We start from the raw sequence: 26,981 nt of genomic DNA on the forward strand, positions 1-26,981 counted from the left end.
CTTTATCCCTTGGGTAAATAACCCAGTAATGCAGTTGCTGGGTCACAGGATAGTTCTATTTTTAATTTGTTTGAGGAACCTCCATACTGTTTTCCAGAGTGGCTACACCAGTTTGCATTCCCACCAGCAGTGCAAAAGAGATCCTCTTTCTCCCCGTCCTTGCAGCATCTGTTGAGCCTGAGTTGTTAATGTTCGCCATTCTGACAGGAGTGAGGTGGTATCTCCTTTTGGTTTTGATTTGTGTTTCCCTGATGATGAGTCATGTTGAGCATGTTTTCATGTGTTGGTTGGCCATATCTTTTTTGGAGGAGTATCTTTTCATCTCTTTTGCCCATTTCTTCACTGGATTATTAGTTTTTTTGGGTGTTGAGTTTGAGAAGGTCTTTACAGACTTTGAATACTAACCCTTTATCATTTGCAAATATCTCCTCCCATTCTGTCAGTTGCCTTTTAGTTTTGCTGATTGTTTCCTTTGCTGTGCAGAAGATTTTTACTTTGATGAGGTCTCAATAGTTCATTTTTGCTTTTCTTTCCTTTGCCTCCGGAGACGTGTTGAGTAAGAAGTTGTTGTGGCCAAGTTTGCCTGCTTTCTCCTCGAGGATTTTGATGGCTTCCTGTCTTACATTTAGGTCTTTCATCCATGCAAACTTGCTTTCTGATGTAACAAGTTTATAACTCTTCAGACCCATTTGTCAAATGTAAAAACACTCTCAGGGTGGTTGTGAGGATATTATTAGAGGATATTGGGGTCCCTGGGTGGCTCACTTGGTTGAGCATCAGACTCTTGATTTCTGCTCACGTCATAATCTCGTGGGTTGTGAGTTCATGCTGATACTGTGGAGTCTGCTTGGGATTCTCTCTCTCCCTCCCTCTCTCTCTCTCTCTCTCTCTCTCTCTCTCGCTCTCTCTCTCTCGCTCTCTCCCCCTCCTCTGCTTGCCCTCTCTCTCAAAATAAATAAAGTTAAAAAAAATAATGAGGGCCCCTGGGTACCTTAGTCGATTGAGGTCTGACTTTGGTTCAGTCATAATCTTAGGATTCATGAGTTCAAGCCCCATATCGGGCTCAGCTGTCAGCTCAGAGCCTGCTTCAGATCCTCTGTCTCCCCTCTCTCTTCCCCTCCCCTCTTTGCTGTCTCAAAAATAAGTAAAATATTAAAAAAAAAAAAACCAAGGATGTGATTAGAAGATACAAAGATTCTTTGCACATGTGAAGTGCTATTCAGATGTTTGGTTACCATATATCAGGTCCTTAAAGAGAAGTTATTTCAGTTCAGAACTTTATCAACCCTGCAAAGCAGGCATTACAATCCCAGTTTGATAGGTAAGGAACCTGGGGTGTAGAGAGTCTGAGTAACTTGCTGAAGGGCCTACAATAGTAAGTGATGGTTCCTCATTTAAGCTCCAGTTTATTCTTTGCTGTGCTTCCCTGCTGTTAATATGAGATTTGAACTTTAACAATAAATTGCATTATGCATCTAAGAAATGGAAATGACACTTAAGGAGTCAGGAGATCCAGATGGTCACTATATTTTTGTATTATTTTTGGATAAGTTACTTAAATGTATTCTATTAAATACCTTTAAAATACTTGACTGTGTTTCTGCCAGAGTTTATATGTAAAATGTCTTACTATGATTTTAATGTGTCAGAATAAATTTCCTTTGAAGTGATTAAAATATGTTTTAAAAATTGTATTTTAATATTTTCTTCTTTTTATTTTTAGTCATTCTTACACCGGTCAAGATTATAGTACACAGGGAAATGCTGGGAAGATTTCTTTAGATCAGATTGATTCGGTAAGCATCACATCCTTCTAAACTTGGACCTTTGTCAATGAGGAAGCACAGATTTTCTTCAAAGATTATTTTGGGGAGAGGAGGTAGGAGAGAATGTCATTTTATTGCTTGCCAACTGTTTTTAAAGGAAATCCCGTGTGCTGTACTGGTGGATTCTTGTAATCATAGGAGAACCAAACTTAATCAGAAAATTATTTGTATTCTGATAAACAGAATGTAATCAATTTTTCCAAAAGGATATTCTTTTAAGTGATGACAGCTAAATCGTATTTGTGTGTTTATATTTAAATACCTTATACCTTGCATTATGCATCTAAGAAATGGAAATAACACTTAAGGAATCAGGAGCATCTGGCTGGCTTAGTTGAAAGAACATGTGACTCTTGATCTTGGGATCGTGGGTTTGAGCCCCGTGTGGGGTATAGAGATGACTTAAATATATAAACTTTAAAATAGGGGTGCCTTGGTGGCTAAGTCAGTTGAGTATCTCTTGATTTTGGCTCAGGTCATGGTATCATGGTTCGTGAATTAAGAGCCCTGTGTCAGATTCTGCACTGAGAGTGTGGAACCTGCTTGGGATTCTCGCTCTCTGCCCCTCCCCTGCTCACAGTCCCTAAATAAATAAACAAATTAATAAACAAACATTAATAAAAAACCCGAGGATGTAATTAGAGGATATAGATATGGACTCCTTGCACATGTAAAGTGCTCTTCAGATGTTCAGATGTTACTTGTTTTAAACAGTGATTACCTTACCACGTGTCAGGTTTGGGAACAGAAGTTATTTTAGTTCAAATCTCCTATCAACTCTGCAAAGCAATCATCTCCATTTGAAAGATCAGGAACCTGGGGCATAGAGAGTCTGAGTAACTTGCTGAAGCATGTATTTTCTCTCTCTCCCTCTCCCCCCTCTTCCTCTTCCTCTCTCCCCCCTTTTCTCTCTTTTCTCTCTTTCTCTTTCTCAGTAAACAAACATAAAAAACTTTAAAATACGTTGAGTGAAGGAATAAGTGAACAACTGCCCCACCCACCTACCTACACACCAACCTTATACATTGAGAAAAGGAGGAATGGAAAATGCTAAGTATATCAGTTTGCTAGGGCTGCCATAACAAAATACTATAGACTGATGCCTTACATGACAGAAATTATCTTCTCACAGTTCTGGAAGCTAGAATTCTGAGATGAAGATGTTGACAACTTTGATTTCTTTTAAGGCCTCTTTCTGTGGCTTTTAGGTGGCCACTTTCTCCCTGTGTTCTCATGGGGTTTTCCCAGTGTGCTTGTGCATCCCTGGTGTGTCCTCCTCTTCTTAGGACACCAGTCCCATTGGACCAGGGCCCTACATGCATGACTTCATTTATATTAATTTCCTCTTTAAAGACCCCAACTCCAAAGAGAGTCATGTTTGGAGGTGTTCGTGGTTAGGACTTCAGCATTTGAATTTTGGGAAATTAAAGTTCATTCCATTAACACTAAGGATAGGCTCCCATGCTTATGTTGCCACGAGATTAATGGAAAACTCATTTCAACTTCACTTTGTGGTTCTGTTGTAGAATGAAAGAGTAGCATACTTTACTATAATTTATAGAGTTTCTCTTTAATGCATTATAGAATTTCTGCTCTATCCCAAAAAGGGAAAATAAACCAAACATAAATAATCTTTGTTTAGACAGTTACCAAATTATTTACAATAAATTAAAAATACATTGACACTTTAATGCTTGGAAATAAGAATGAGGTGAGTAGGGAGAGACCAGGAGTTTTTAGAGACCAGAATGAATAGTTTGTCTTTCTGTTTGGAAAAATTATAATCAAGCACTTGCAGTTAATATGTCTAGAAATAAAAAAAGGATTGCTCACTTTGTACAGTTGAATTGAAATTTGTTCTCAAGGATGCCCCATCCTTTACTTTTCTCAAACAGTTATTATCTCTAACACTTCCTCCGTGCCATATGATTTGTATTTATACTTTGTGAATGGTTAGAAGTAAATTCTACTCCTAATTCAGTCGAGATGTTTTGCCATTCATAAGCAACTGTGAATTTCACTGGATACTGTGGGAATACATAGAAATATAATCATTAATTCATTTACTGAATATATATTGGGCCCATCAGTTATTTACCAGCCACTGTGCTGTGGATGCAGAGGTGAATAAAACAGAAGAATCCTCTACCTTCATGGACCTTACTTGAGGGAGGTAGACAACAGGCCTTCCTGCCTTCTGTTGGCAGAGCTGCAGCTCCTGTAAAGCCCTGTAATCCCATTATAGTTCTTTGTTGCCCACGTCTCGTCTCCTGCCCTTATCCACTGGTGGCTGTAGCATGTGTCGTGGTGTCTTGCACTAGCATTACTCTTGTTACTCTTCTGGCCTCTGCAACATCCATGTTGATAATTCTTCCATATTCTGGTCTTGCAATTCCTTTGTCTGCTCATTATCCACAAACATTTTTCCGTCCCATTGTTGCCAACCTAGACCCTATGTTTTCCATTTCCATTATCTGGATTACTTCCAACATATCTTCCTTGCTTCTGTATATAGTCTGTTCACTGCACAACAGCCAGAGTTCTCTTTGTTTATCAGATCATGTCAGTCCTCTCATCCGATCCCTCTATTGAGTTTCTATCACATCTAGACTAAAATCCAAACTCATAACTATGGCCTATAATGCCATGTGTACTCATGATTCCAATTGCATCTTCTCCATTCTGGCCCACTCACATGTTTAGCCACTTGGACCTTATTGCTTTCTCTGGAGCACACCATGTTCGTTCCTTCTCAAGATCTTTGCTTTTGTTTCCTTTCCTGGATCTTACTTGACTGGAATCCTCCTTATAATGGGATCATAGCTGCAATGCCAACTCCTCAGATAGACTTTCTGGCCATCTAAACTATTCCTTTCCTATTCACACTTGATCCCATCAATCTATTTTATTTCCAAAGCTTTTGGAATTAGATGTTACCTTTATGTCTGTATTCATTGTCTGTTCTCCCATTTGAATGTTAAGTTCTTTGAGGACAGGATATTTAACTTCTTTGTACACTGCTAGTTCCCCAGACCTGTACACAGAGTTGTGTTCAGTAGATATTTAGTGATTGAATGAGTAAACAGCACTAAAGGAATTGTGCCAAAGGAAGCTGAAGCCGAACTGGGTCTTGACCATTGGGTCGGCTTCAGCTAGATGGCATACGAAGTAGGAAGGGTTTTACCCCACGCGGGGCCAGTGGAGTGACAGAAGTGAGAAGTACAAAACATAACCATGTGATCATGGAATAACCCGACTGGCTGGAGCAAAGGGTTCATACTGATACAGTAACAGACTGGGCTTTTTTATCTTGGTTCCATGACACTTGGTAGAGCACCCATTTGTGGTGACTTGTGTGAGTTTTACTTGTATGATAGTGACTGTTTCTTTTTATTTCACATAAGTGATTTAAAGGGAAAGATTACCTTTTATTCATCTTGTTTCCCAAACCACCTGATATCTTTTTGTTCTGTTGTTACACATAATTGAAAAGTAGCTAGTTATAGATGTTGACAGAACCTTGCCTCTTCATAACAAGGATGTTAAATATTCGTTGGTGTTTTTGGATTAGAAAGATGTTTAAGAAAAATAATTTGGTAATAGTATGAAGGAACAAGAAGGAACACTTGAAAATGGTAGACCTGGTAAGGGGGGGGTAGAGGCCTGGTTGGACTAAGTTGGGGATGGAAGAATTTCAGAGTTGTTAATATGAGAGGATGAAGAAACTGGATGGTCTCTAGAGGGAGCAGCAAAGGCAAACAAAGTGAGACCTGCTCCTACTTTGCAGAGAGTTGAGCTTGCCAAGAAATATGTGAGGGGATGACAAGTCTTGGGAGAAGGATATTGAGGAAGTTAAAGAGAATGTAATTGAAACCATAGATGAAAAAGTTGTTTTTTTGTTAAAGTTTTTTTTATTAATTTTGAGAGAGAGGCAGAGTGCAGGAGAGGCAGAAAGAGAGATGGAGAGAGAATCCCAAGCAGGCTCTGCACTGTCAGCACAGAGCCCAATTAGGGGCCTGAACCCATGAACCGTGAGATCATGACCTCAGCTGAAACCAAGAGTCAGATGGCTGGCTGAGCTACCCAGGAGCCTCTGTATTATTTTCTTGCAACTGCATGTGAATCTATAGTTATCTTAAAAGAAAGAGTTTAATTAAAAAATTAAAAATGAAAAATAAATAGGTGAAATAAATTTTAACAATATATTTTATTCAATCCAGTATATCCAAAATATTATCGTCTCAACATGTAATCAGTATAAAGATATTAGGAAAACAGTTCGTCTGTAATTGCATTAAAAAGGCTTTCTTATAGTTTTTGTTTTTATTCTAATTAGACTAAATTTACAGTTTGTAAACAACAGCTATTGTGAGGAACCTGGTAAATCTTCCACATAACAAAACTCTTTTTTCTTGTATTTTCTTGTAGCTTTCTACCAAATCCTTCCCACCTTGCATGCGGCAGTTACATAAAGCCTTGCGGGACAATCACCATCTTCGTCATGGGGGCCGAATGCAGTATGGCCTCTTCCTGAAGGGCATTGGCTTAACATTAGAACAGGCATTGCAGTTCTGGAAGCAGGAATTTATCAGAGGAAAGATGGATCCAGACAAGGTACTTTTGAAAAATCAGAGCAGTAGCTGAAATTTTAATTTGGTTTGAAAACTTAAGGTCTGTTGGTCTATTTTTAAATATATCCCTGAAATGTAGTTGGAAATTCTAAAAGATAAATGTGTGTACAATTTCATTTAGGTAAAAAACTTCCGTATTAATCTAATAGATTCTAAACAAAAGATTGGGAAAGTTTAATTTAATTCAAGGGATAAGATTGAAATACTAATGTAAGATGTAAAGTCAGGATTAAGTGAAGAGTCGTCGTCTTTGAAGGTATACTGCCAGTAGTCAGTATAAGACTGAAACTGTTGAGTTTATAAGAATGTAATATGTATGGACATATAGATAGATACAGAAATAGATATATATAATGGTGTTTTCAGAAGTAGGAGATACTGAGAATAAAACAATTTTAGATGCTTTTTTATTGTGTTCTGCAGAGCCTTTCATTGAGCATTTTTAGTTAGACATTAATCACTAGAAACCTGAGAACTGCTTTTCAGTCTATTCGTAGGACTCCAATTCCCACTCCTATGCTTTATTTCTCTTCAGTAGTACTAGCTAATAACATTTTATTTTGGAAATATAATTTTTTGTCCCTTCCGTGCCATGAATTAAGTTCTTTAGTGCTTATTTTTTGGTTTGCTTCTTCTTAAAAAAGATAAATTATGTAGAGCTAAGAATATTTACCAAGTCAATTTCATAATGACACTTCTTTTTATGTCTTCTATTAGTTTGCTAGAGCTGCCATAATAAAATACCACAGCGTGGGTGCCTTAAACAACAATTTATTTTTTAATGGTTCTGGAAGCTGGAAGTCTAAGGTCAAGGTGTTGGCAGATTTGGTTTCTCCTGAAGCCCCTTTCCTTGTCTTCTAGATACCTCCCTTCTCACTCTGTTGTCGTGTGGCCCTTTCTCTCTGTGTGTTCACTTCTCTGATATTTCTTCTTCCTCTTATAAGCGCATCAGTCATATTGGGTTGGAGTCCCACCATTATGACCTTATTTAACTTTAGTTAACTTTTTATTTTTATAAGTTTTTATTTAAATTCCAGCTAACATATGGTGTAATAATAATTTCAGATACACAATATTATAGCACTAATAATAATTTAGCACTTCCATCCAGTACCTGGTGCTCATCACAATAAGTGCACTCCTTAATCCCCTTCACCTATTTAACCCACTCCCCTACCCACCTCCCCTCTGGTAATCATCAGTTTATTCTGCATAGTTTAGAGTCTGCTTTTTAGTTTGCCTGTCTCTCATAATTATCTTTTTAAATGCCTTATATCCAGTCACGTTGGGAGTTAAGATTTCAACACATGAGTCTTAGGAGAATATACCTCAGCTTATAACACATCTCTAGCTTTATCTTTTTTAAAAAGTTCAGATCATTTTATAATATATTTCAAAAGGCTCTTAAAATTAAGGATTTGTTTTTAAAACTGTCTTTATTGATAATTATCCATAGAATCTTAAATTTATCATTTAATAGTTTTCTTTAAACAAAGTTTTGGGTAGTGTTTCTTACACATCTATTATATATATATTTACATTTTAAAGATAATATATTTTGGTTATAGAAAATGTGAAAAATACAGAAAAATTTATCTGCTGTTTTCCCATTCAGAAATAACTATTATCACACTTTAGCCTTTCTCTCTAGGTGTAGATAGCTAGCTAGAATATTGTATTTTAAAGGTTGACATTTTTAAATGTTAATTTCCCCAGGTTGTTGAGTAATTCTTGAAAATATCATTTGGATGAGTTGCATGACAGCATGTCCTTTGAAAGTGTTAGAATTTGTTTAATCATTCCCCTATTACTGGGCATTTCATTCTGTCTGTTTGACTCTGTCATAAATGTTATTGCAACCAATATCCTCAGCACATAAATCTTTGATTATAGCTTAGATTATGTCCTCTGTATATATTCATCTGGGAATAAATTTGTCTGGTAAAAAACTATACACAGCTTTAAAGTTTTGATGCATGTTATATGAAATGACTATTTAAAAAGGTTTTAAATTAGACTCTCATCAAGCTTTATGAGAATCTTGCTGTGTCACTGGCATCATTATATATTATTACTTTAAAATATTTTTTAATCTTTTTATTAGGAATTTGATGTATTAAGGAGGCAAGGGTATTAGGGCTCTCCAGAGGAACAGAATCAAAAGAAAAAGGGAGAGAGAGGAGGAGAATGGATATTTATTATATCAAATGGCTTATGCAATTTTGGATCCTGACAAGTCCCAAGATCTGCAGTTGGCATCTTGTTGTAAACCCAGGAAAAGTGATAGTGTAGTTCCAGTCGGAAGACTGGCAGGCCAGAGACCCAGGCAGAGCCATTGTTTCAGTCTGAGTTTGAAGGCAGGAAAACCCATGTCCTAGCTCAAAGCAGTAATGCAGGAGGAAATTCTGTCTTACTCACTGGAGGGTCAGTCAGCCTTTTTGTTTTATTCAGGCCTTCAAAGAATGGGAGACCCACTGACACTGGGGAGAGCAGGCTGCTTTACTCGGTGTACCAGTTCAAATGTTAGTCTAGTCCAGAAACACCCTCACAGACGAACCCAGGATAATGTTTGACCAAATGCCTGGGCACCCTTTGGCCCAGTTAAATTGATACATAAAATTAACTATCACAGTAGCTAAGTGCTTATGAGCCATGATTTTGAAAAGAGATTGCTAGCATGTTAGCTTGGTTTTTGCTGTAAACTAAGAGGGGAAAGTGGAAAGGGAGAGAAAGGGAAACTTGGTACAAGGGTTAGGCCTTTGTCTTGTGCACCTGTTCACTGACCACCTTCTTTTATTTGTGTCTGGGATGGTCTGTGTATCAGTGTCATGAGTGTTTAATTATTTTAAACCAGTGTGTTCAAAAAAATTTTTTAACGGGACTTTTATTTTGCAATGTAAAAGTAGTTTCCTCAAAAATCATTGTAAAAGAAAATCAAATAATTTTTACCTTTCTAGATAATATATGCAATCTATATTTTCATTTACTTATTATTGATTACAGCAAATAAATTATTTTAAAAGATTTTAAGTTACACTGTAATTTACTTTGTCTAGTGTTCTGTTGTTAGTCTGTATTTGTAAATAATGTTTTTCTCAATTATATCTTTTCACATATTTTTACAGTGGAATGTCATTTAGTATCCTGTAGTTTATTAAAATATTCCCTTCAGTTTCATTACTCTCCCTATTTACTAAGTGTGACATAAAATTAAAAACACTCCTTTTAAGAAGTTTAAAAAATTGATGGCTTAAAATACTGTTTACAGAGAATGATTTTGAATGATGTATATTAGGCATTTTTTTGTAGTACTCCAATGAAAGGACCTTGGTGTTAAACTTAGGAATGATGTGGAACATTCAGTCACTTCTATTGAATTGCTTAGATATAGAATCGGAGGGAGGCTCCAAGCTCTGAGCTGTCAGCACAGAGCCCGATGCGGGGCCTGAACTCATGAGCTGTGAGATCATGACCTGGGCTGAAGTCAGATGTTTCACCAACTGAACCACCCAGGAGCGCCAGTTAAGAACATTTAAAGGTTATCATGGTAGAGGGATAGGGCTTTTAGTTTATTGTCTTATTTTTTTTATTCAGTAATTGCAGTTTTCATTTTTCTCCTGCTGTATAGAATACCAACATTGATCTATCTTCATTGAACTTTGTACATACCATCTTTAGAACTGATAACAAATTGTAATATCTTTGTTGGCGTGTATGTATTTTTCTAAATCAAAATTACAGATTAGAAGAATATAGAACTACAAAGGAAATGGTAACCAATTATCACTATTATTTAATGTCCGAAATATAGCTTCAGCTACAGATATATACATAATATAGTAGTCAAATTCTGATTCTCATTAAAAGTACAAAGAAATACGCCTCTGTGTGTGTTTACACATATATACTTAATCCATTTACTTTGCATTGATTACTCAACAGATTTTATTTCATTGTGGGGCAAGTGTTGGTTTGGAGATACTGCAAAAAAAAAAAGACACAGCCCTTGTTTATGAGGACTTTATAGCCTCCTAGAAAAAACATAAGTGCAAATATACAAATTCAGTGTAATAATTGCCATGGTAGAGATGGTCATAGGATTCTGTAGTAGAACAGAGGAGGAGGCTGACAGAAAGGAGAATAGTAACTGATGTGTCACTCAGTGGGGACGTCAGGTAAAGTTAGAAGGGAGTTTCATGTTGAATGCACTGTTTCAAGGGAAACCTTAGGTAAGAGAGTGTAGCCTCTCCTCTAGGTGGTAGGAACCTGAACTGTAGAAGTAGAATTGTGGTTAGAAAGGAGTCTGTAGATTCAGACTTTTATTTTAACATAATTATTAAAGATGGTGGATTAGTTGGCTAGTAGGAGGTGGCATTGCTACATAGGTAACTGCTGACTGGGATTAAGTCATCTGCGTATGGTTAGTTGATAACTATAGTTTAGTTAGATATATAATTTCATAACAATATTTACTAACCTTGCATAATGAATCTGGGATGTTATGAAGGTTTACTGACAAAGAGAAATAGTTTGAACAAAGTTTTCACCTGCATTTCCACTTGGTTCAAATGAATTTGACTTCTTTAAATAAGGATTTCTGATTATGGGCCAACATTAATTTTTTAACAATGCCTTTGCTTTAGGATTTCCATTTGCTTGGTAATAAGGTGAGTTGAAAGATAGAAGTAACAAGAAAGCAATTACAAAACATGATCGGTGAAAAGGAAAGTATTGCTAGAGGAAGTTATTAAAGTGGATTGTGTTAGAGAATGTTTCTTGAATATCAGTCATGAAATACGATTCGAAGGAAGTAAATGACATGGATGAATACAGAGATAGGGAAGGAAAATAATGTACATTGAACAGGAATGAGGGAAAGGTAGTCAAAGCATTGTTCATGCTTCTGTTTGTACATTATTTGGTAATTATTTCATTATTTAGTATTTATTCACTGAGGGCCTTTTTCTTTGGTCAGCTAATTTGGGAGTTGTTGAGGTTTTGGCTTGTTGTCATTTTTAAATTGCTGCTTATGGACTTCTTTTTGGATTTTACCTTGTCATATTTGAATACCATTTTTATTTGGGTGCATATTTTACTAGAGGGTTAGGAATTTTTGTATTAAAACGTCAGCCATTTCCAAGAGAATATTCTGTTGTTATGAATGATCTTGTAAACTAATTGTTTTAGAGCATACCTGATTCCCAAAATATTAGTTTCATAAGGTAGGGTTTTGATTCTTGGACTTAATTTTATTGAGTATGACTATTTATGGTATATTAAAATTTTTAAAGCCTTTTTTCAAGTATAGTTGACACGTTGATGTTACCTTAACTTCAGGTGTACAACAGGTATTCAACAAATTTAAACTTAGGCCATGCTCACCATAAGTATAGTTAAAATGTATTAACGATATTACTGGCTATATTCATTGTGCTTTACCTTTTATTCCCGTGATATATTTCTTCCATAACTGGAAACCTGTATCTCCTACTCCCATTCACTCATTTTGCTCATTCCAACTCTCCTCTCTTCTGGCAAGCAGCAGAACTTGCTGTTTCTCCAGTTCTAGGTCTGAGTCTGCTTTTCATTTGTTTGTTTACTCATTTGTTTTGATTTTAGATTCATTCCACAGATAACTTAAACCATATGGTATTTGTCTTTGGTTTATTTCACTTAGCATAATAACCTCTGGGTCCATCCATGCTGTTACAAAGGGTAAGATCTCATCCTTTATTATGGCTGAGTAATCTTCTTTTGTTTGTATGTATGTATGTATGTATGTATGTATGTATGAATGTATGTACACACACACACACACACACACACACACACCACTTTATCTGTTCATCCGTTGATGGATACTTGGGCTGCTTCTTAGTTTGGCTGTTGTGAATAATACTGCAATAAACATAGGGCTAGGTACATCTTTTAAAAATTGTTGTTTGCATTTCTTTGGACAAATACCCAGTAGTGGAATAATTGGATCATGTGGTAATCCTATTTTTAGTTTTTTGAGGAACCTTCATACTCTTTTCTGCGGTGTCTGTACCAGTTTACATTTCTACCAGCAGTGCATGAGGGATTTTTTTTTCACATTTTTGCTAACATTTGTTATTTGTCATCATTTTAATATTAGCCATTCTTACGGGTATGAGGTGATATCTCATTGTTTTTGATTTGTATTTTTCAGATGATTAGTGATGTTGAATATCTTTTCATGTGTCTGTTCGCCATCTGTATGTCATTTTTGGAAAAATGTCAATAAGGTTCTCTGCCCTATTTTTAGTGGGATTACTTATTTTGGGGGGTGTGGGGTTATAGAAGTTCTTTATGTATTTCGGATATTAACCGCTTGTTGAATACATCATTGCAACAGATTCAGTAGGGTGACTTTTTGTTGTGTTCCTGGTTTCCTTTGCTGTGCAAAGCTTTTTATTTTAATGTAGTCCTAATAGTTTATTTTTGCTTTTGTTTCCCTTGCCTTAGGAGGACTTCTAGAAAAATGTTGCCAAGGCCAATGTCCAAGAAATTCCTGCTTGTGTTCTAGCATTTTTATGGTTTCAGGTTTCACATTTAAGATCTTAATCCTTTTTGAATTTATTTTCCTGCATGCTGTAAGAAAGTGGTCCAGTTTCATTCTTTCGCACATAGGTCTCCAGTTTTCTCCACACCATTTATTGCAGAGACTATCTTTCCCACTGTGTAGTCTAGCCTCCTTTGTCATAGATTAATTGATCATATAAGTGTGGGTTTAGTTCTGTGCTCTATTCTGTTCCACTCATCTATCTTATTTTTGTGCCACTGCCATATTGTTTTGATTACTACAGCTTTGTAGTATATCTTAAATTCTGGGATTCTTGTACCTATATTTTTGTTGCTGTTCTCAAGATTACTTTGTTGGTTCAGGCTTTTTTTGTGGTTCCATACAAATTTTAGGATAATTTGTTCCAGTTCTGTGAAAAATGCTATTGGTATTTTTAATAGAGATTTCACTGAATCTGTAGATTGCTTTGAGTAGAATGGGTATTTTAATAATGTTAATTCATGAGCATAAAATATCTTTCCATTTATTGTATTAATTTAAATTTCTTTCATCAGTGTTTAATAGTTTTCAGAGTACAGGTCTTTCATCTTATTGGCTATAAGATTTCATTTTGTTTGGTACTGTTATAAATGGAATTGTTTTCTTAATTTCTCTTTTTGCCACTTGGTTATTAATGTGTAGAAATGCAACTGGTTTATGTGTATTAATTTTGCATCCTGCAATTTTACTGAATTCGTTTACTTATTTTTTAAAAAATTTATTTGTTTTTGAGAGAAATGAAGAGAGAAAGAGAAGCAGCCCTAAACCATCAACAGGGAGCCCGATGTGGGGCTCAAACTCATGAACTGTGAGATCATGACCTGAGCTGAAACTGAGAGACACTCAGCCACCTGAGTGCCCCTACTGAATTCATATGTTACCTCCAGTGGTTCTTTGGTGATGTGTTTAGGGTTGTCTGTGTCTAGTATCGTGTCATCTGCAAATAGTGATAGTTTACTTTCTTCTTTACATATATGGACGCCTTTTATTTTTTTCTTCTTGTCTTTTTTCTCTGGGTACAACTTCCAGTACTTTGTTGAATAAGAGTGATGAGAGTGGATATCCTTGTCTTATTTCTGATGGTAGAGGAAAAACTCTTTTTCACTATTGAGTATGATGTTAGCTGTGGGTTTTTCACATATAGCCTTTATTATGTTGAGGTAGCCCCTCTAAACTCACTTTGTTGAGAAAGTTTTTATCATGATTGGATATTGAATTTAGCCAAATGCATTTTCTGCGTTTGTCAAGTTGGTCATAGGATTTTTATTCTTTGTTAGTAAGATGTAATCCCATTGGTTGATTTGTAAATGTTGAGACATTTATACATCACTGCAATAAATCTCACTTGATCGTGGTGAATGATTGCTTTAATGTATTGTTAAATGCAGCTTGGTAGTATTTTGAGGATATTTGCATCTGTGTTTGTCAGAGATACCGGCCTGTGGGTTTATTTTTTTCTAATGGTATGTTTGGTTTTGGTAATGCTGGCCTTGTACATGCATTTGAAAGCTTTCCTTCCTTTTCTATTTTTTTAGATTAGTTTGAGAGTAGGTATTAACTCTTCTTTAAATATTTGGTAGAATTCATCTGTGAATCCATCTAGTCCTGGACTTTTATTTTGTTTTATTTTATTTGTAGTTTTTTGAGTATTGATTAAGTTTCAGAATGTATGTGGGAATTTTTCTGTTTCTTCTAGGTTGTCCGGTTTCTCAGCATTTAATTTTTTTTATAGTAGTTTCTTACAATCCTATGTATTTCTGTGCGGTTGATTAGTTGGTTATTATTTCTCCTCTTTTGTTTCTGATTATATTTATTTGGGTCCTTTCTCTCTCTCTCTCCCCTTTTTTGGAAGTGTAGGTCGATGTTTATCAATTTTGTATTTCTTTTCAAAGAATCAGTTCTTGGTTTCATTGATCTTTTCTATGTTTATTTTCTTTTTTAAGTCAGTATGTCTTATATTTGTGCTCATATTTTTATCATTTTCTTCCTTCTAACCTTGGACTTTATTCTTTTTTAGATCCTTTAAGTGCAAGTTTAAATTGTTTGAACTTTTTCTTATTTCTTGAGGCAGGCTTGTATAGTTATATATTTTCCTTTTAGAACTGCTTTAGGTGCATCCCAAAGATTTTGGACCATTGTGATTTTACATTCATTTGTCTCCATGTACTTTTTTATTTCTACTTTGATTTCTTTGTTAACCCATTGGTTACTTAGTATCATGTTTAGTTCCACATATTTGTGTTATTTCCAGTTTTATTCTTATAATTTCCATTGTCATGCTGTGGTTATGGTTGGAAAAGATGCATGATATGCTTTCAGTCTTCTTTCATTTTTTGAGATTTGTTATGTGGCCTAACATATCCTGGAGGATGTTCCATGTGCCCTCGAAGAGAATGTGTATTCTGTTGGTTTTGGATGTGTTTATATTTGTTATGTCCACCTGGTCTAATACGTAATTCAAAGGCACTACTTCCATATTGATTTTTTGCCTGAAAGATTTATACATTGATATAAGTGAGGTTTTAAAGTTACTTAATATTATTGCATTACTATCAATTACTCCCTTTATTTCTGTTAATCTTTGCTTTGTGTATTTAGGTGCTCCAGCGTTGGGTGCATAAATATGTACGATTGTTATATCCTCTTGTTGGGTTGATCCCTTTATCATTATGTAATGCCCCTGCTTATTTCTTATTACAGTTTTTGTTTTAAAGCCTATTTTGTCTAATGTAAGTAATGCTACCCTGGTTTTATTTTCTCTTTCATTTTCATGGACTATCTCTTTCAATCCCCATGTCTTTAGTTCTGAAGCGAATCTCTTATAGGCACATTATAGATGGCTCTTGTGGGTTTGTTTGTTTATTTAATCCCACTACCTGTATCTTCTGGTTGGAGGGTATAGTACATTTACATTTGAAGTAATTATTGACAGATGTGTTCTTATAGTCATTTGTTAACTCTTCTCTGGTTATTTCTGTAGTTCTTCTCTTTCCTTTTTTCTTCTCTTGTTCCCTTTCATTGTGGTTACTAACATTTAATAGTGTTATGTTTGACTTTCTCTTTATTCATTAATGTTTAACTCTTTTTGTGAGAAAGCACACAAGCTGGGGAGGGATAGAGAGTGGGAGACAGAGCATCTGATGCAGGCTCTGCTCTGACAGCAGAAATCCCAATGCTGGGCTCAGACCCATGAACCACAAGATCATGACCTGAACTGAAGTCAGATGCTCTCCTGACTGAGCCATTCCTGTGCCGCATGACTTTCTCTTTATTTTTTTGTGTATCTGTTGTTGGTTTTGGTTTTGTGGTTACCATGCAGTTCGTGTATAACATCCTAAGTATATAGCAGTCTGTATTAAGTTGAATGTCATTTAAGTTTGAACACATTTTAGAAAATCTTTTTTTTTAAACTCCCTTTTCTACCTTGTATGTATATATTATCATATTTTACATCTTTTTATTCATCTATTTGCTTTTTTTTTATGTCTGATATTGGCCTCTTCTAATGTGGTCTCTGTAACATTTCTTGTAAGGCCAGTTTGGTGGTGATGAACTTTAACTTTTGTTTGGGAAACTTTTTTTTTTTAACTGTTTCTTTTTCATTGCTACATGATAATCTTCCTGGATAGAGTACTCTTGATCACAGGTTTATTTTACTTTTAGCACTTTGAATAATACATCATACCATTCCTTTCTGGCCTGCAAGATTTCTTCTGAATAACCAGCTGATAGCTTTATGTGGTTTCTCTTGTATGTAACTTATTGCTTCTCTCGTTGCTTTTAAAATTCTCTATCTTTAAACTTTAACACTGTATTATATTTCATGATGTGGACCTCTATAATGTGAGTGATCACTTAATTTTGTCCAAGATACCCCTCAACCTTTCCTCATTTTTTGAAACTCTTTTTTTCTTTTGGCTTTTCAGCCTGGATATTTTCCATTATCTTGTCTTCCAGATCAGTGATCCATTCGTCTACATCCAGTAATCTACTCTGGCCTCCCTCTAGTGTATTTTTTGTTTCATTTATTGTACTCTTCAACTCTCATTGGTTTGTTTTTATATTTTCTGTCTTATTTTTGGAGGTCTTACTGAGTTATTCCATACTCCTCTCCATTCCAGTGAATATCATTAAGATCATTACTTTAAACTATTTATCAGGCATATTCTTTTATTTTTTTAATATTTACTTTATTTCTGAGGGTAAGAGAGAGATAGAGCATGAGCGAAGAGGGAGCAGAGAGAGAGGAAGACACAAAATTCGAGGAAGGCTCCAGGCTCTGAGCTGCCGCCACAGAGCCCAACATGGGGCTCAAACTCACAAACTGTGAGATCATGACCTGAGCCGAAGTTGGATGCTCAAGAAACTGAGCTACCCAGGTGCCCCATATCAGGCATATTCTTATTCATTTATTTCTTTTTCTGAGGTTTTTTTTGTTTTGTGCTTTGGGGGAAGCATATTCCTCTGTCTCCCCATTTTGCTTTACTCTCAGTGTTTGTTTCTATGAATTAGGTGGAACAGCTACTTTAGACTTGAAGAAATGATTTTGCCTGTGGTTGTTGTCTGTGTAGCCCATGTGTGCTGGGGTTGTCCTAAGGGTCTCTGTTCAAAAGATGCCCTGACAGGACAGCTGCAGCTGAAGTGGACACAGGCCTGGGCAGTCCTGGGGCATTCTGCACGGAGGGCACCCTGCCACTTTAGCTAAAGCTGAAGTGACTATGAGTCACTGTGGTCCCTGGGCCCTCCATGCAAAGGGTATCTTGGCAGGACAGCCATTGCTGAGGTGGGTGTAAGCCAGGGATTCTGGATTTCTTCACACTGAGGGTACCCTGGCAGCATAGATGAAACTGAAGTGGATTTAAATCGGAGTGTCCCAGGCTGCTCAGTGCAAGGAGGTCTCTGCACTGGTTGTATCCCAGCACGCTGCCTGAAGCTGATGTGGTATGAACCTGGAGTGTTGGGGCTGTCCCTGTGTGCATTGCCCTGGGGCCTCATTGGTGGGATGGCTAGGGCTGGTGTAGGCCAGAGTGCCAGGACTCACTGAGCTGGCAGGTCAGTTAAGATGCACGGACCCTGCCTCCTTTCACATTACCTGGATGAATAAGACCAAGGGTCTTGCCAGACCCTCTAACCTGGAGAGAGTTCTAGCAGCTTTCCTGCCATTTGGCTGAGTCCTAGGGTGGGCTTTTTTTGTGAGCTAATTGCCGTTTGAAACCTCAGCTTTTTTTCTTTGCCCTGGTCCTTGAGGCTGTCATGGGCTAGAGACATGGTGCTGGATGAGGCAGCAAGAGATCTGTGGGGACTGGACCCTGCCCTAGTCTGCACTCTCAAGGTAGAGGGCAAGGGTAAACCATGGTGTTTGCCTGTCCCTTAGAGCCAAGGACAGTTCCAACAATACCCCTGCCCTTTGGCAGAGTTCTAGGGATGGCTGTTTTATATGCGTGTTCTTTTAAATTAGGTCTTTTTCCTGTGTTCCAAGAGAGGTGACCTGCTCCTGGTCGCTCAGTGCTCTCCCTCCCCACCTCAGCATTCCAGTTGGGGATTCCCTTCGTTACTGTTACATGTGTCTGTCTCTCTTGCCATTCTCTCTCCTGTCTGCAGAAGCTCTTCAGTCAGCCCTCTGTTCTTTAGGAAGAGGTGTTCTGTGAAGAGCTGTGGATTTGTGTGTCCATGGAAAAGTGAGTGCAGGTTCTTCCTGTGTCCCACTCTCTCGGGTCAGAAGTTGAACAACAAAAGCCTTTTCAGTTACTCTTGTCATTGGGGGGTGAGGACATTTTAAAATTGCACTTAGGTTGCCAAATTGGATTCTTTGGATTTGTGAATGATTCTATGAGAGGTATTTGAAGTTTTCAATGCCTTATTCCTTAAATAATTTCTTAGATTGGTAAAATAAATGCATCTATGCTTTATGGAAGTAAAACAGATTTAATTAATTATAGGATAGTTTTATGCAAGTTTTTCTTAGTTGTAATTAAAAAAAAATTTTTATAGTTTATTTTTGAGACAGAACACGAGTTGGGGAGGGGCAGAGAGAGAGGGAGACACAGAATCTGAAACAGGCTCCAGGCTCTGAGCTGTCAGCACACAGCACCACACAAGGCTCAAACCCACGAACCACGAGATCATGACCTGAGCCGAAGTTGGATGCTTAACGGACTGAGCCAAGGCTCCCTTTTCTTAGTTGTAATTTTATTTTACATGACAATCTACCTGATAGAAAGCCTCACCCTGTGTAAGAGATTAAATTAATTTTATTTCAAACATGAAAAAAAAAACATACCCCTAAAATAAATTCACTTGGAACTTAAATATTAAAGTGTATCAGCCAATAGCTTTAAGAATTAAGTTGAACTAGATAATTCTTCTGATAACTTCAAAGCAATGTGTTCTCTTAACCAGATTGTTTATAGTGTTCTGAATTGCTTTGACCTGGCTCTATTAGATATTAAACATAATATGTATCTCATGAACATTTTGTTTTGCTGAAATTCCTGTCCCTGATGATTGCATACTTAAGGTATACGTGTTGTTATATTTGGGTCAAGGAACTTTCAGCACTGTTTAAAAACCTTATCTTTTGTCCTAGAATCCAGCTTGCATCATGACTTAAAACAGACTTACGTCATTTAAATTTGGCTGCCAAAATTTGACTGAGGGTAATGGTATAACTATGAGTTATATTTATTGCTGAGGTTTTTGTTTTTAAGACCAGTTGTTCTCCCAAGACCTATCCCAGCAGCATCAGCTTTTTCATCATCTGGAAATTTGTTAGAAATGCACACTCTCTGAATCAGACTCTGAGGGTGTGTGCCACCATTTGTGATTTAACAAGAATTCCAGGAGAAATTGATGCACACTAAAGACTGAGAACCAATGTTATACAAAATTGTTATTAGCTTATAGACATTGAAAATCTTCAGCCTCGTTTATTCTCCTGTGCGCAATTTGAATATAATAATGTTGTCCTTTATCAGTAACCCACACACATATGTAATTGAGTCCCTGCTACATGGCAGGTACTATTATATACCAAATGAATGAATAATACTGCGGAGTTTCTTATCTGGTATACTACTAGTGACTTCCCAGTATACTCCAGTGTTGATCCCATAAACCCTTGAGGAAGCTGGGCTAGACCTGGGTTACTCAAAGCTAATTGCCTTCTGCTATGAGTCGTTTCTTCCATTTACTGTAGAGTGCTTTACAAATATCATTTTATATGTGCTTAGTGACATGAAAAAGGTTGGAAAGAACTAATATAGAGTACAGATTTAGAGGCAGACTGAGTTCAGATTTGGTTCACTATATACAGACCTTTGGCAAGTCATCTGATATGTGTCCTCATGTATAGAATGTGGATGGTAAATTCATATATGTATGTAGATATATAGATACATCTTTGTACTTTACTGATTATAGTAAGGATTCAGTCAAGGTTTGGTATAGATTCTTACATCTTGTAAGTGTGAATTATTCTAGGAGTTCAGAGGTAAAAGAGGTTAGCTTGACATGGAGTACTCAGTAAAATTTGTGCTGGCTTATTAAAAGGTGTCATGGAGGGGAAATTAAGGGGAAGGAAGGGAATTAGGGGACCAAATTCCAGCACAGATAGTTTGTTTTAGGAATTGCTCAAGGATATAGATTAATGGAATGTATTTCAGACTGTTCTTGGGACCTCTTGGTTTCAAATAGAAAAAGGGGGCAAAAATTCAACAGGAGACTGAGTTCTCTGACTTGTGCCGTGCACAAAAAAGAATGTTTCCAAAATACTATTCTGGTTTAATTTAGGAAATTAGTAGGGGATGAGGAGAGAGAAAAAGGAGAGAAAGAGAGATGAGTACCAGAATGTAGCTGGTTTAAGTGAACTTTGATTTTAGTCAAGAGAAAGTCATTAGTGAATTTTAAATGGGGAGGGGAATTATTTTTTTCAGAAGATTAATCTGGAGAAAGTGTGCACAGTTGAAGTGGGGAGAGAGTAGAAATGGGAGAGTTGACCAGAATAGGTCTTATCGTGATAGTGATAAGAACAAAGGGGAAACAGTGGATTTAAGAAACATTTGGAGGAACAGTTTATAGAGCAGCATGAGGAAAGAATTAAATTTAACATTGGTGATGGGCATGGAGCTGGAGTGTCTGGGATTGGAGTGGACCAGAAGTTGATGATAAGTTTCGTTTTAGGTATAAATTTGAAATGATGTTCCAGTAGAAATTTTTGTTGGTTGACTGGTTGGCTTGTTTGTTCCTGATTTCATCTGTGATTATTTATTCAGTACTTATATTGTGAAAGGCCTTGTTCTGCGAGAAAAAACATGGATATGTGGGTTTGAGAATCATTGAAATAAAAGAGAAAAATTCGTTTGAAGGCAAATAAGCTAGCAGATGGAGAGTGTAGAGAGAAATTTAAAGAGCAGGGGACTCAACTTTGAGGCAACGCTACTCACTATTTGGAATGGAAATGGAGGAAAGCAGAATTATCAGTCTGGGATCCTAGGCAGTAAGAAAGAGGAGAATTTTGAAAGAAAAGTATACTTGCTACTTTCAGCATGGGTATTATTTTTAGGAAGTCACACAGCTTTCTTAGTCTTTACTGACCTTATGTGGAAAGGGAGGTGATAGAAATAGAGTATTTGTTATAGAAGTTTGAGAAGTTAGGAAGAAGGGCAATAGAACACATTAGCTATAGAGGACAACTGGGCCAAACAGAGATTGTTTCCATTTTGGTGAGGGCAGAATCAATAGAGGATGTGTTGGAATAATTGAGGAAACAAGGCTCGAGGAAAGGGAAAGGGGATATGTAAACAATTATCTATAGTGTCAAGCTCCCCTCTCATGGTGTTCCCTGAGAGTAGGGTGGTCCCTTTTTTACCACCATAGTCAGCGCTTGGCACAGCACCTGAAAGGTCATAGATGTTCAATAAAATTTGTTGCATGAACGAGTGAATGAATTGCATAAGGAGTTCAGTGAAGATGCCTATTTGTCTGAGTCCTAAAGAACGGACAAGAGATTTTAAGTTGGTAAAGGAGTGTTTGAAGGAAGAAAAGAGCTGGGGAAGCTCATGCTGACTGCCTGTCTTTTCAGTAAATAGGCAGGCAAACTATTTACTAGGCAGATCTGCTGCATTTAAGGCTGAAGGAAGGTTGAAGAGAGTGTAGAATAACACTTTCTGGAAGTATGCTAAAGATTTCACCTAAAATAAAAAGATTGCTAAGCTATAGAATGATTACCATTTGGTCATTTACTGAGTACCTAGCATATGCCAAGCACTAGAATTAATTCTTTACACGCACCATCTTATGGAATTCTTAAAACAGTCCAAGGAAATAGGTATTATTTCTTCATTTACTAATGAGAAAACTGTACTTGGCCATAAATTTGTAATCAGCTAAGTCAGCCCTGTTATATTGCTTTCTCTAGCAGTGTCTTGTGGCCTTAGAGCAGAAGCAGAAAGGGCAGAAGGTAAAATTTATTCAGGCTTAGGAACTGGCAAAACAGGCATGCTGTCATTAAATCTTTCCTGTGTTCCTTATTTAATGTCACAACAACACTGCAAGGTAAATATTACCCTCTTTTTATGGAGAGTTTAATGAGTTTTCCCCAGGTGGCAGAGGTAGTCCATGATCAGACCCCAGTTAGAACCCAGGCCTTTATTCCACATCCTCTGCTTTTCCTAGTACTCTCAAGAAGAACAGACTTGTTGTTTAGGTTGACATTGGTGTCACCAACTGTATAAACTTCAGAGGACACAATTAAGGACACAGGTTTTGGGGCACCCAGGTAGATCATTCGGGTAAGCATCTGACTCTTGATTTTGGCCCTGCGTTGGACAGTTTGCCCCTCCCGCACTCATGCTCACACACTCTCAAAATGAATAAGCTTAAAAAAAACTTAAAAAAAAAAAAAAGAACAGGTTTTCAGTTTTGTTTACTCACCTGAGCTTCAATTACATCGTCAGTTAAAATGGGGACAATAGTAATGCTAAAATGTTGCAAAGAAGTATATACGTGCAATACTATAATCAGTGAAGTGTTAAACCAATATTACTTAATAATAATTTAGAAATAAATGTGTTAATCTACACTCATTCACATGTTTTCTCAATATATTTACAAATCTTTTAGCTTGTAGTCTGAAACTTTAATTAGTTTACTAAGTGGTTATGTTAATTATGATAGTTGATTATGTTTCTGGTTTTTCTTTCAAAGCAAATTTTGTTTTGCTTGAATGTTCACATTAGTGATATCCTAGGAAAGTAATTCAAATATAATAAAAAGTAGTGTCTTACAAAAGTAGTCTAATCTTTATCACTGTTGTTTCTGGGTACCAATTTTAAAGGTAACTTTAGCAGTTACCATGCCATCCAGAATATGTTTTTTAAAGTTTTATTGTGCAAAATTTGTTATATTCTCTCTTCTAAACATTTTGAGGTATGATAAAGACATGTGCATGTGCATGTTAGGGGTTTCTCTCTTATCTCCATGCCTTTCATTGCATTTGGAATACAAATTTTAGATAACACAGTATAATAATTAATAATTAAACATTGACTTGAGCAGGTCGGACTGGATTTCATGAATTGTCAAGAGGCTAGCTAGTCAGATTCTCAGGTACATTAAGTCTTGTGTTAAGTCTGTTGTTTGAATAAAACAGGTGTTGTTATCCCTCCCTCCCAACACTGGAAAAATTAGCGTTAGTAAATCTAATTGCTTTTGGTGTTCTACTCCAAATGCTTTTCAATTCTTAAATTATGAAAGTGGGATAAAAAGTAGAAGACTTAAGCTTTAATCATTTATTTATAACTGTTGTCTTGTCAGTGATACCCTATGGTTTATGTTGTATTAAAATATATTTAATGTAACACTTTATTTTTTTATTATTTATACTTTTATTTGAATTCAACTATAGGAAAGCATATCAAATATCTGATTATATTAATTAATATAAACATTTTAAGTTATACTAGGGAAAAAAAGTTCTTTTCCCCAAAGCAACAATAACTCTAAGGTACCTAGAAATTTTTTACATGTTTCTGAACTTCCTGGAAAAAATTGCAAAGCATTATTAAAAAATAAGACAAATCAAAAACATAAAGAAATCCTGTGCATAAGTAGAAGTTACATGCTGATTGAATATATACAGTATCTGAAATATAATTCTTTTAAAAATTAATCTAGTTAAAATCAACAGTTTCAGTTAAAATGTTGTCACAGCTTTTCATGAAATTCAAAATGGAAGAGGAAAATTCCTTATCAGATATTAAGATTTATAATAAAAATTTAGGAATAAAGACTGTTCAATACTGCAGTTAGACTAATAGAAGAATATAACAAAAACATAAACAGATATGATAACATATAATTTGATATATATAACAGAAATTATCTCACTAAACAGATGGTAAATAGACTATTCCACACCAAAATGGGAAAAGCAAATATAACTTTTAAAAGATATTACAAGAATATCATCTAATTATATTAAAAGTGCTAATTTGCCTTCTTATAACATAGACATAAATATGAACAAAAAATAATACCACAACGCAAATGATAACAAAGATCAACTATCCAAAATATTTCTTTAAAAAAGAAAAAGGTATGGATGAATCAGCCCAAGAACACGAAAAGTAAATTATAAAAGAGGAAGTCTAATTAGTCAATAAACAAGAAAATTTGCTCATTTTTAGTCATATGTGAAAGCAAATTAAAAGAGCACTGAAATAATATTACACACATAAGATTAATCAATATTAAATATTTTTACACTATTCAGTGCAGCTAAAGATGTAGAAGATAAGACATTTCATTAACTTGGGTAGAAATTAAATGCTGGTGGTTTTTTTCTTTCTTTCCCCCCTAGGGAGTGTGTCTTGGGTTTTTCCCTTATTATTTTCTTTACTTTTTTTTTTTTTCCACTTCTTTTTAATGTAACACTTTAAAAGGTATGTTAAAATTTTGTTAATATAGGTATTGCTTTTAGGAGAAAATGACAATAAAAAGCTACCATTTTAAGGTTTCACCAAGTATGCCTTTTTTTAATTTTTAAATGTTTTTATTTATTTTTGAGAGACAGAGAGAGACAGCATGAACTGGGGAGGGTCAGAGAGAGAGGGAGACACAGAATCCGAAGCAGGCTCCAGGCTCTGAGCTAGCTGTCAGCACAGAACCTGACGTGGGGCTTGAACCCATGAACCGTGAGATCATGATCTGAGCTGAAGTCAGACACTTAACTGACTGAGCCACCCAGGTGCCCCCACTGAGTATGTCTTAATGACCATGTATTGGTGTCACATGTCTCTAGATAAATTGGGTATGAAGAAGTTCTAAAATGTGTCAGACTTTGGGGTGCCTGGATGGCTCAGTTGGTTAGGCCTCTGACTTCAGTTCAAATCATGATCTCATAGTTTGTGACTTCAAACCTCTCATCGGGCTCTGTGCTGACACCCTGAAGCCTACTTTGGATTCTGTGTCTCCCTCTCTCTGTGCCCCCCTTTCTCTCTCCTTCTCTCTCTCTCAAAAATAAACACTAAAAAAATTTTTTTAAAAATAAAATGGACCAGACTTTAATACTAAGCAGTTTTTCTCCCTTTGGAAGATTTATTAAAGTTAGGAACTCTTAAGGACTTGGTGTGTGGAGAAGGTACATTCTTGGTTTTTTTTGTTTTTTTAATTCTTATGTCTTTGTCATTCATCATGTTCCTATAAATCTTCATTGATTTTTTTTCTTGTTTTGCTTTAAAAAAATACTTGGTATCATCTCTCTAGTTAGTTTATTACTTCAGTATAAAGTAAGTTTTCATTTTATTTAAAAAATAACCAAATACCTATTTTGTACTTGTCAACTTGCATTTCTCTTTTTAGTAAGAGATTGTAAGTTGGCATGGCTCTGGGGACTCTCTGATTGTACCTAAATGGTGTGAGTATGGTTGTATGTGGCTCAGTGGGAAAGGTAGGAACCCCAAGCAGGTTAGGCATAGAGGGGTGTTCACTCAAGAGGAGGTCTAGTTGATTCATGTTTTGGACTGGCAGGAATGCCAACTTTTAAGGGAGGACATAGGTTCACTGGATGAAGCGTAGATACTCAGGTTAAAAATGTGAATGGTCAGGATGATATTGATGAGGCACCCTAAGAGTAGATTGCTGTTTGATCTAGGGCCCTCAGAATGAGTGTGTCATTTTCTTTTGTATTATCTCAGGTATATCCAGGCTAACCTGTCTTTCCCTAGGTGACTATGTTACAACTGTATTTTAGTCATCTACTTAACAAATATTTATTGGATGTCTCTTTGTTCCACTCTCCTAGATATCAGAATAGATAAAAATATCAGCCTTGGAGTTTATATTCTGATTGGAGAGATACAATAAAGAAAAAAGTACATTATAGATTTTTGGTGATAGATGCTATGGAGAAAATTTTGTAGAGAAGAAAGAGAATGTAGTTTTGAATAGGATAATCAGGGGAAACTTAAAAGATGACATTTTAACGACAACTTGAGTTTTGCATAAGAGTTTCAGGCCTGGCATTATTGTCATTTATCATACCTTAGTAGGATTGGAATGAGAAAATGTCAGTGTTCACCATTTTACAATGAAGAAGACTTGTGGCAAGAAAACTGTGCAAATGTGCCCCAAAACACCAGACACTGGTTTTTAGAACTCTTAGAGATTGTGATCTGGGTCTCTGGAAGTTGAGCTGCAGTGAAGCCAGATTCAGCCAAAAAGTTAGGGGTTTGGGAAAGGCCAGCAGGAGACAGTGGAGTACCTTTGTAGGTTGAGGTTATCTCCCAGTCCTGTGTAAGACTTCATAGAAGTCAGTTGGGAAGCCATGCCTTAGTGCATCTGCGCGTATACTGAGACCTATACTGAGCTCACTGTATCTTAAGTTTCAGACCCTTCATTTTAGAAAGGTTATGGTTTAAATGTGTCAGGCTTTATGATCATTCT

At 36.2% G+C, this 26,981-nt stretch overlaps 1 protein-coding gene across 1 annotated transcript in view; it reads left to right on the plus strand.

The window, feature by feature from the left end:
- PRIM2 (DNA primase subunit 2) overlaps nt 1-26,981 on the plus strand; it is a 324,616-nt gene that overhangs the window by 187,420 nt on the left and 110,215 nt on the right. The window contains exons 9-10 of the mRNA XM_029944127.1: nt 1,724-1,796; nt 6,255-6,440. Coding sequence (XP_029799987.1) covers nt 1,724-1,796; nt 6,255-6,440 — 259 coding nt within the window. The remainder of the gene's footprint in view (nt 1-1,723; nt 1,797-6,254; nt 6,441-26,981) is intronic.

Source organism: Suricata suricatta, chromosome 7, assembly GCF_006229205.1.
Source record: "Suricata suricatta isolate VVHF042 chromosome 7, meerkat_22Aug2017_6uvM2_HiC, whole genome shotgun sequence".
Taxonomy (NCBI): Eukaryota; Metazoa; Chordata; class Mammalia; order Carnivora; family Herpestidae; genus Suricata; species Suricata suricatta.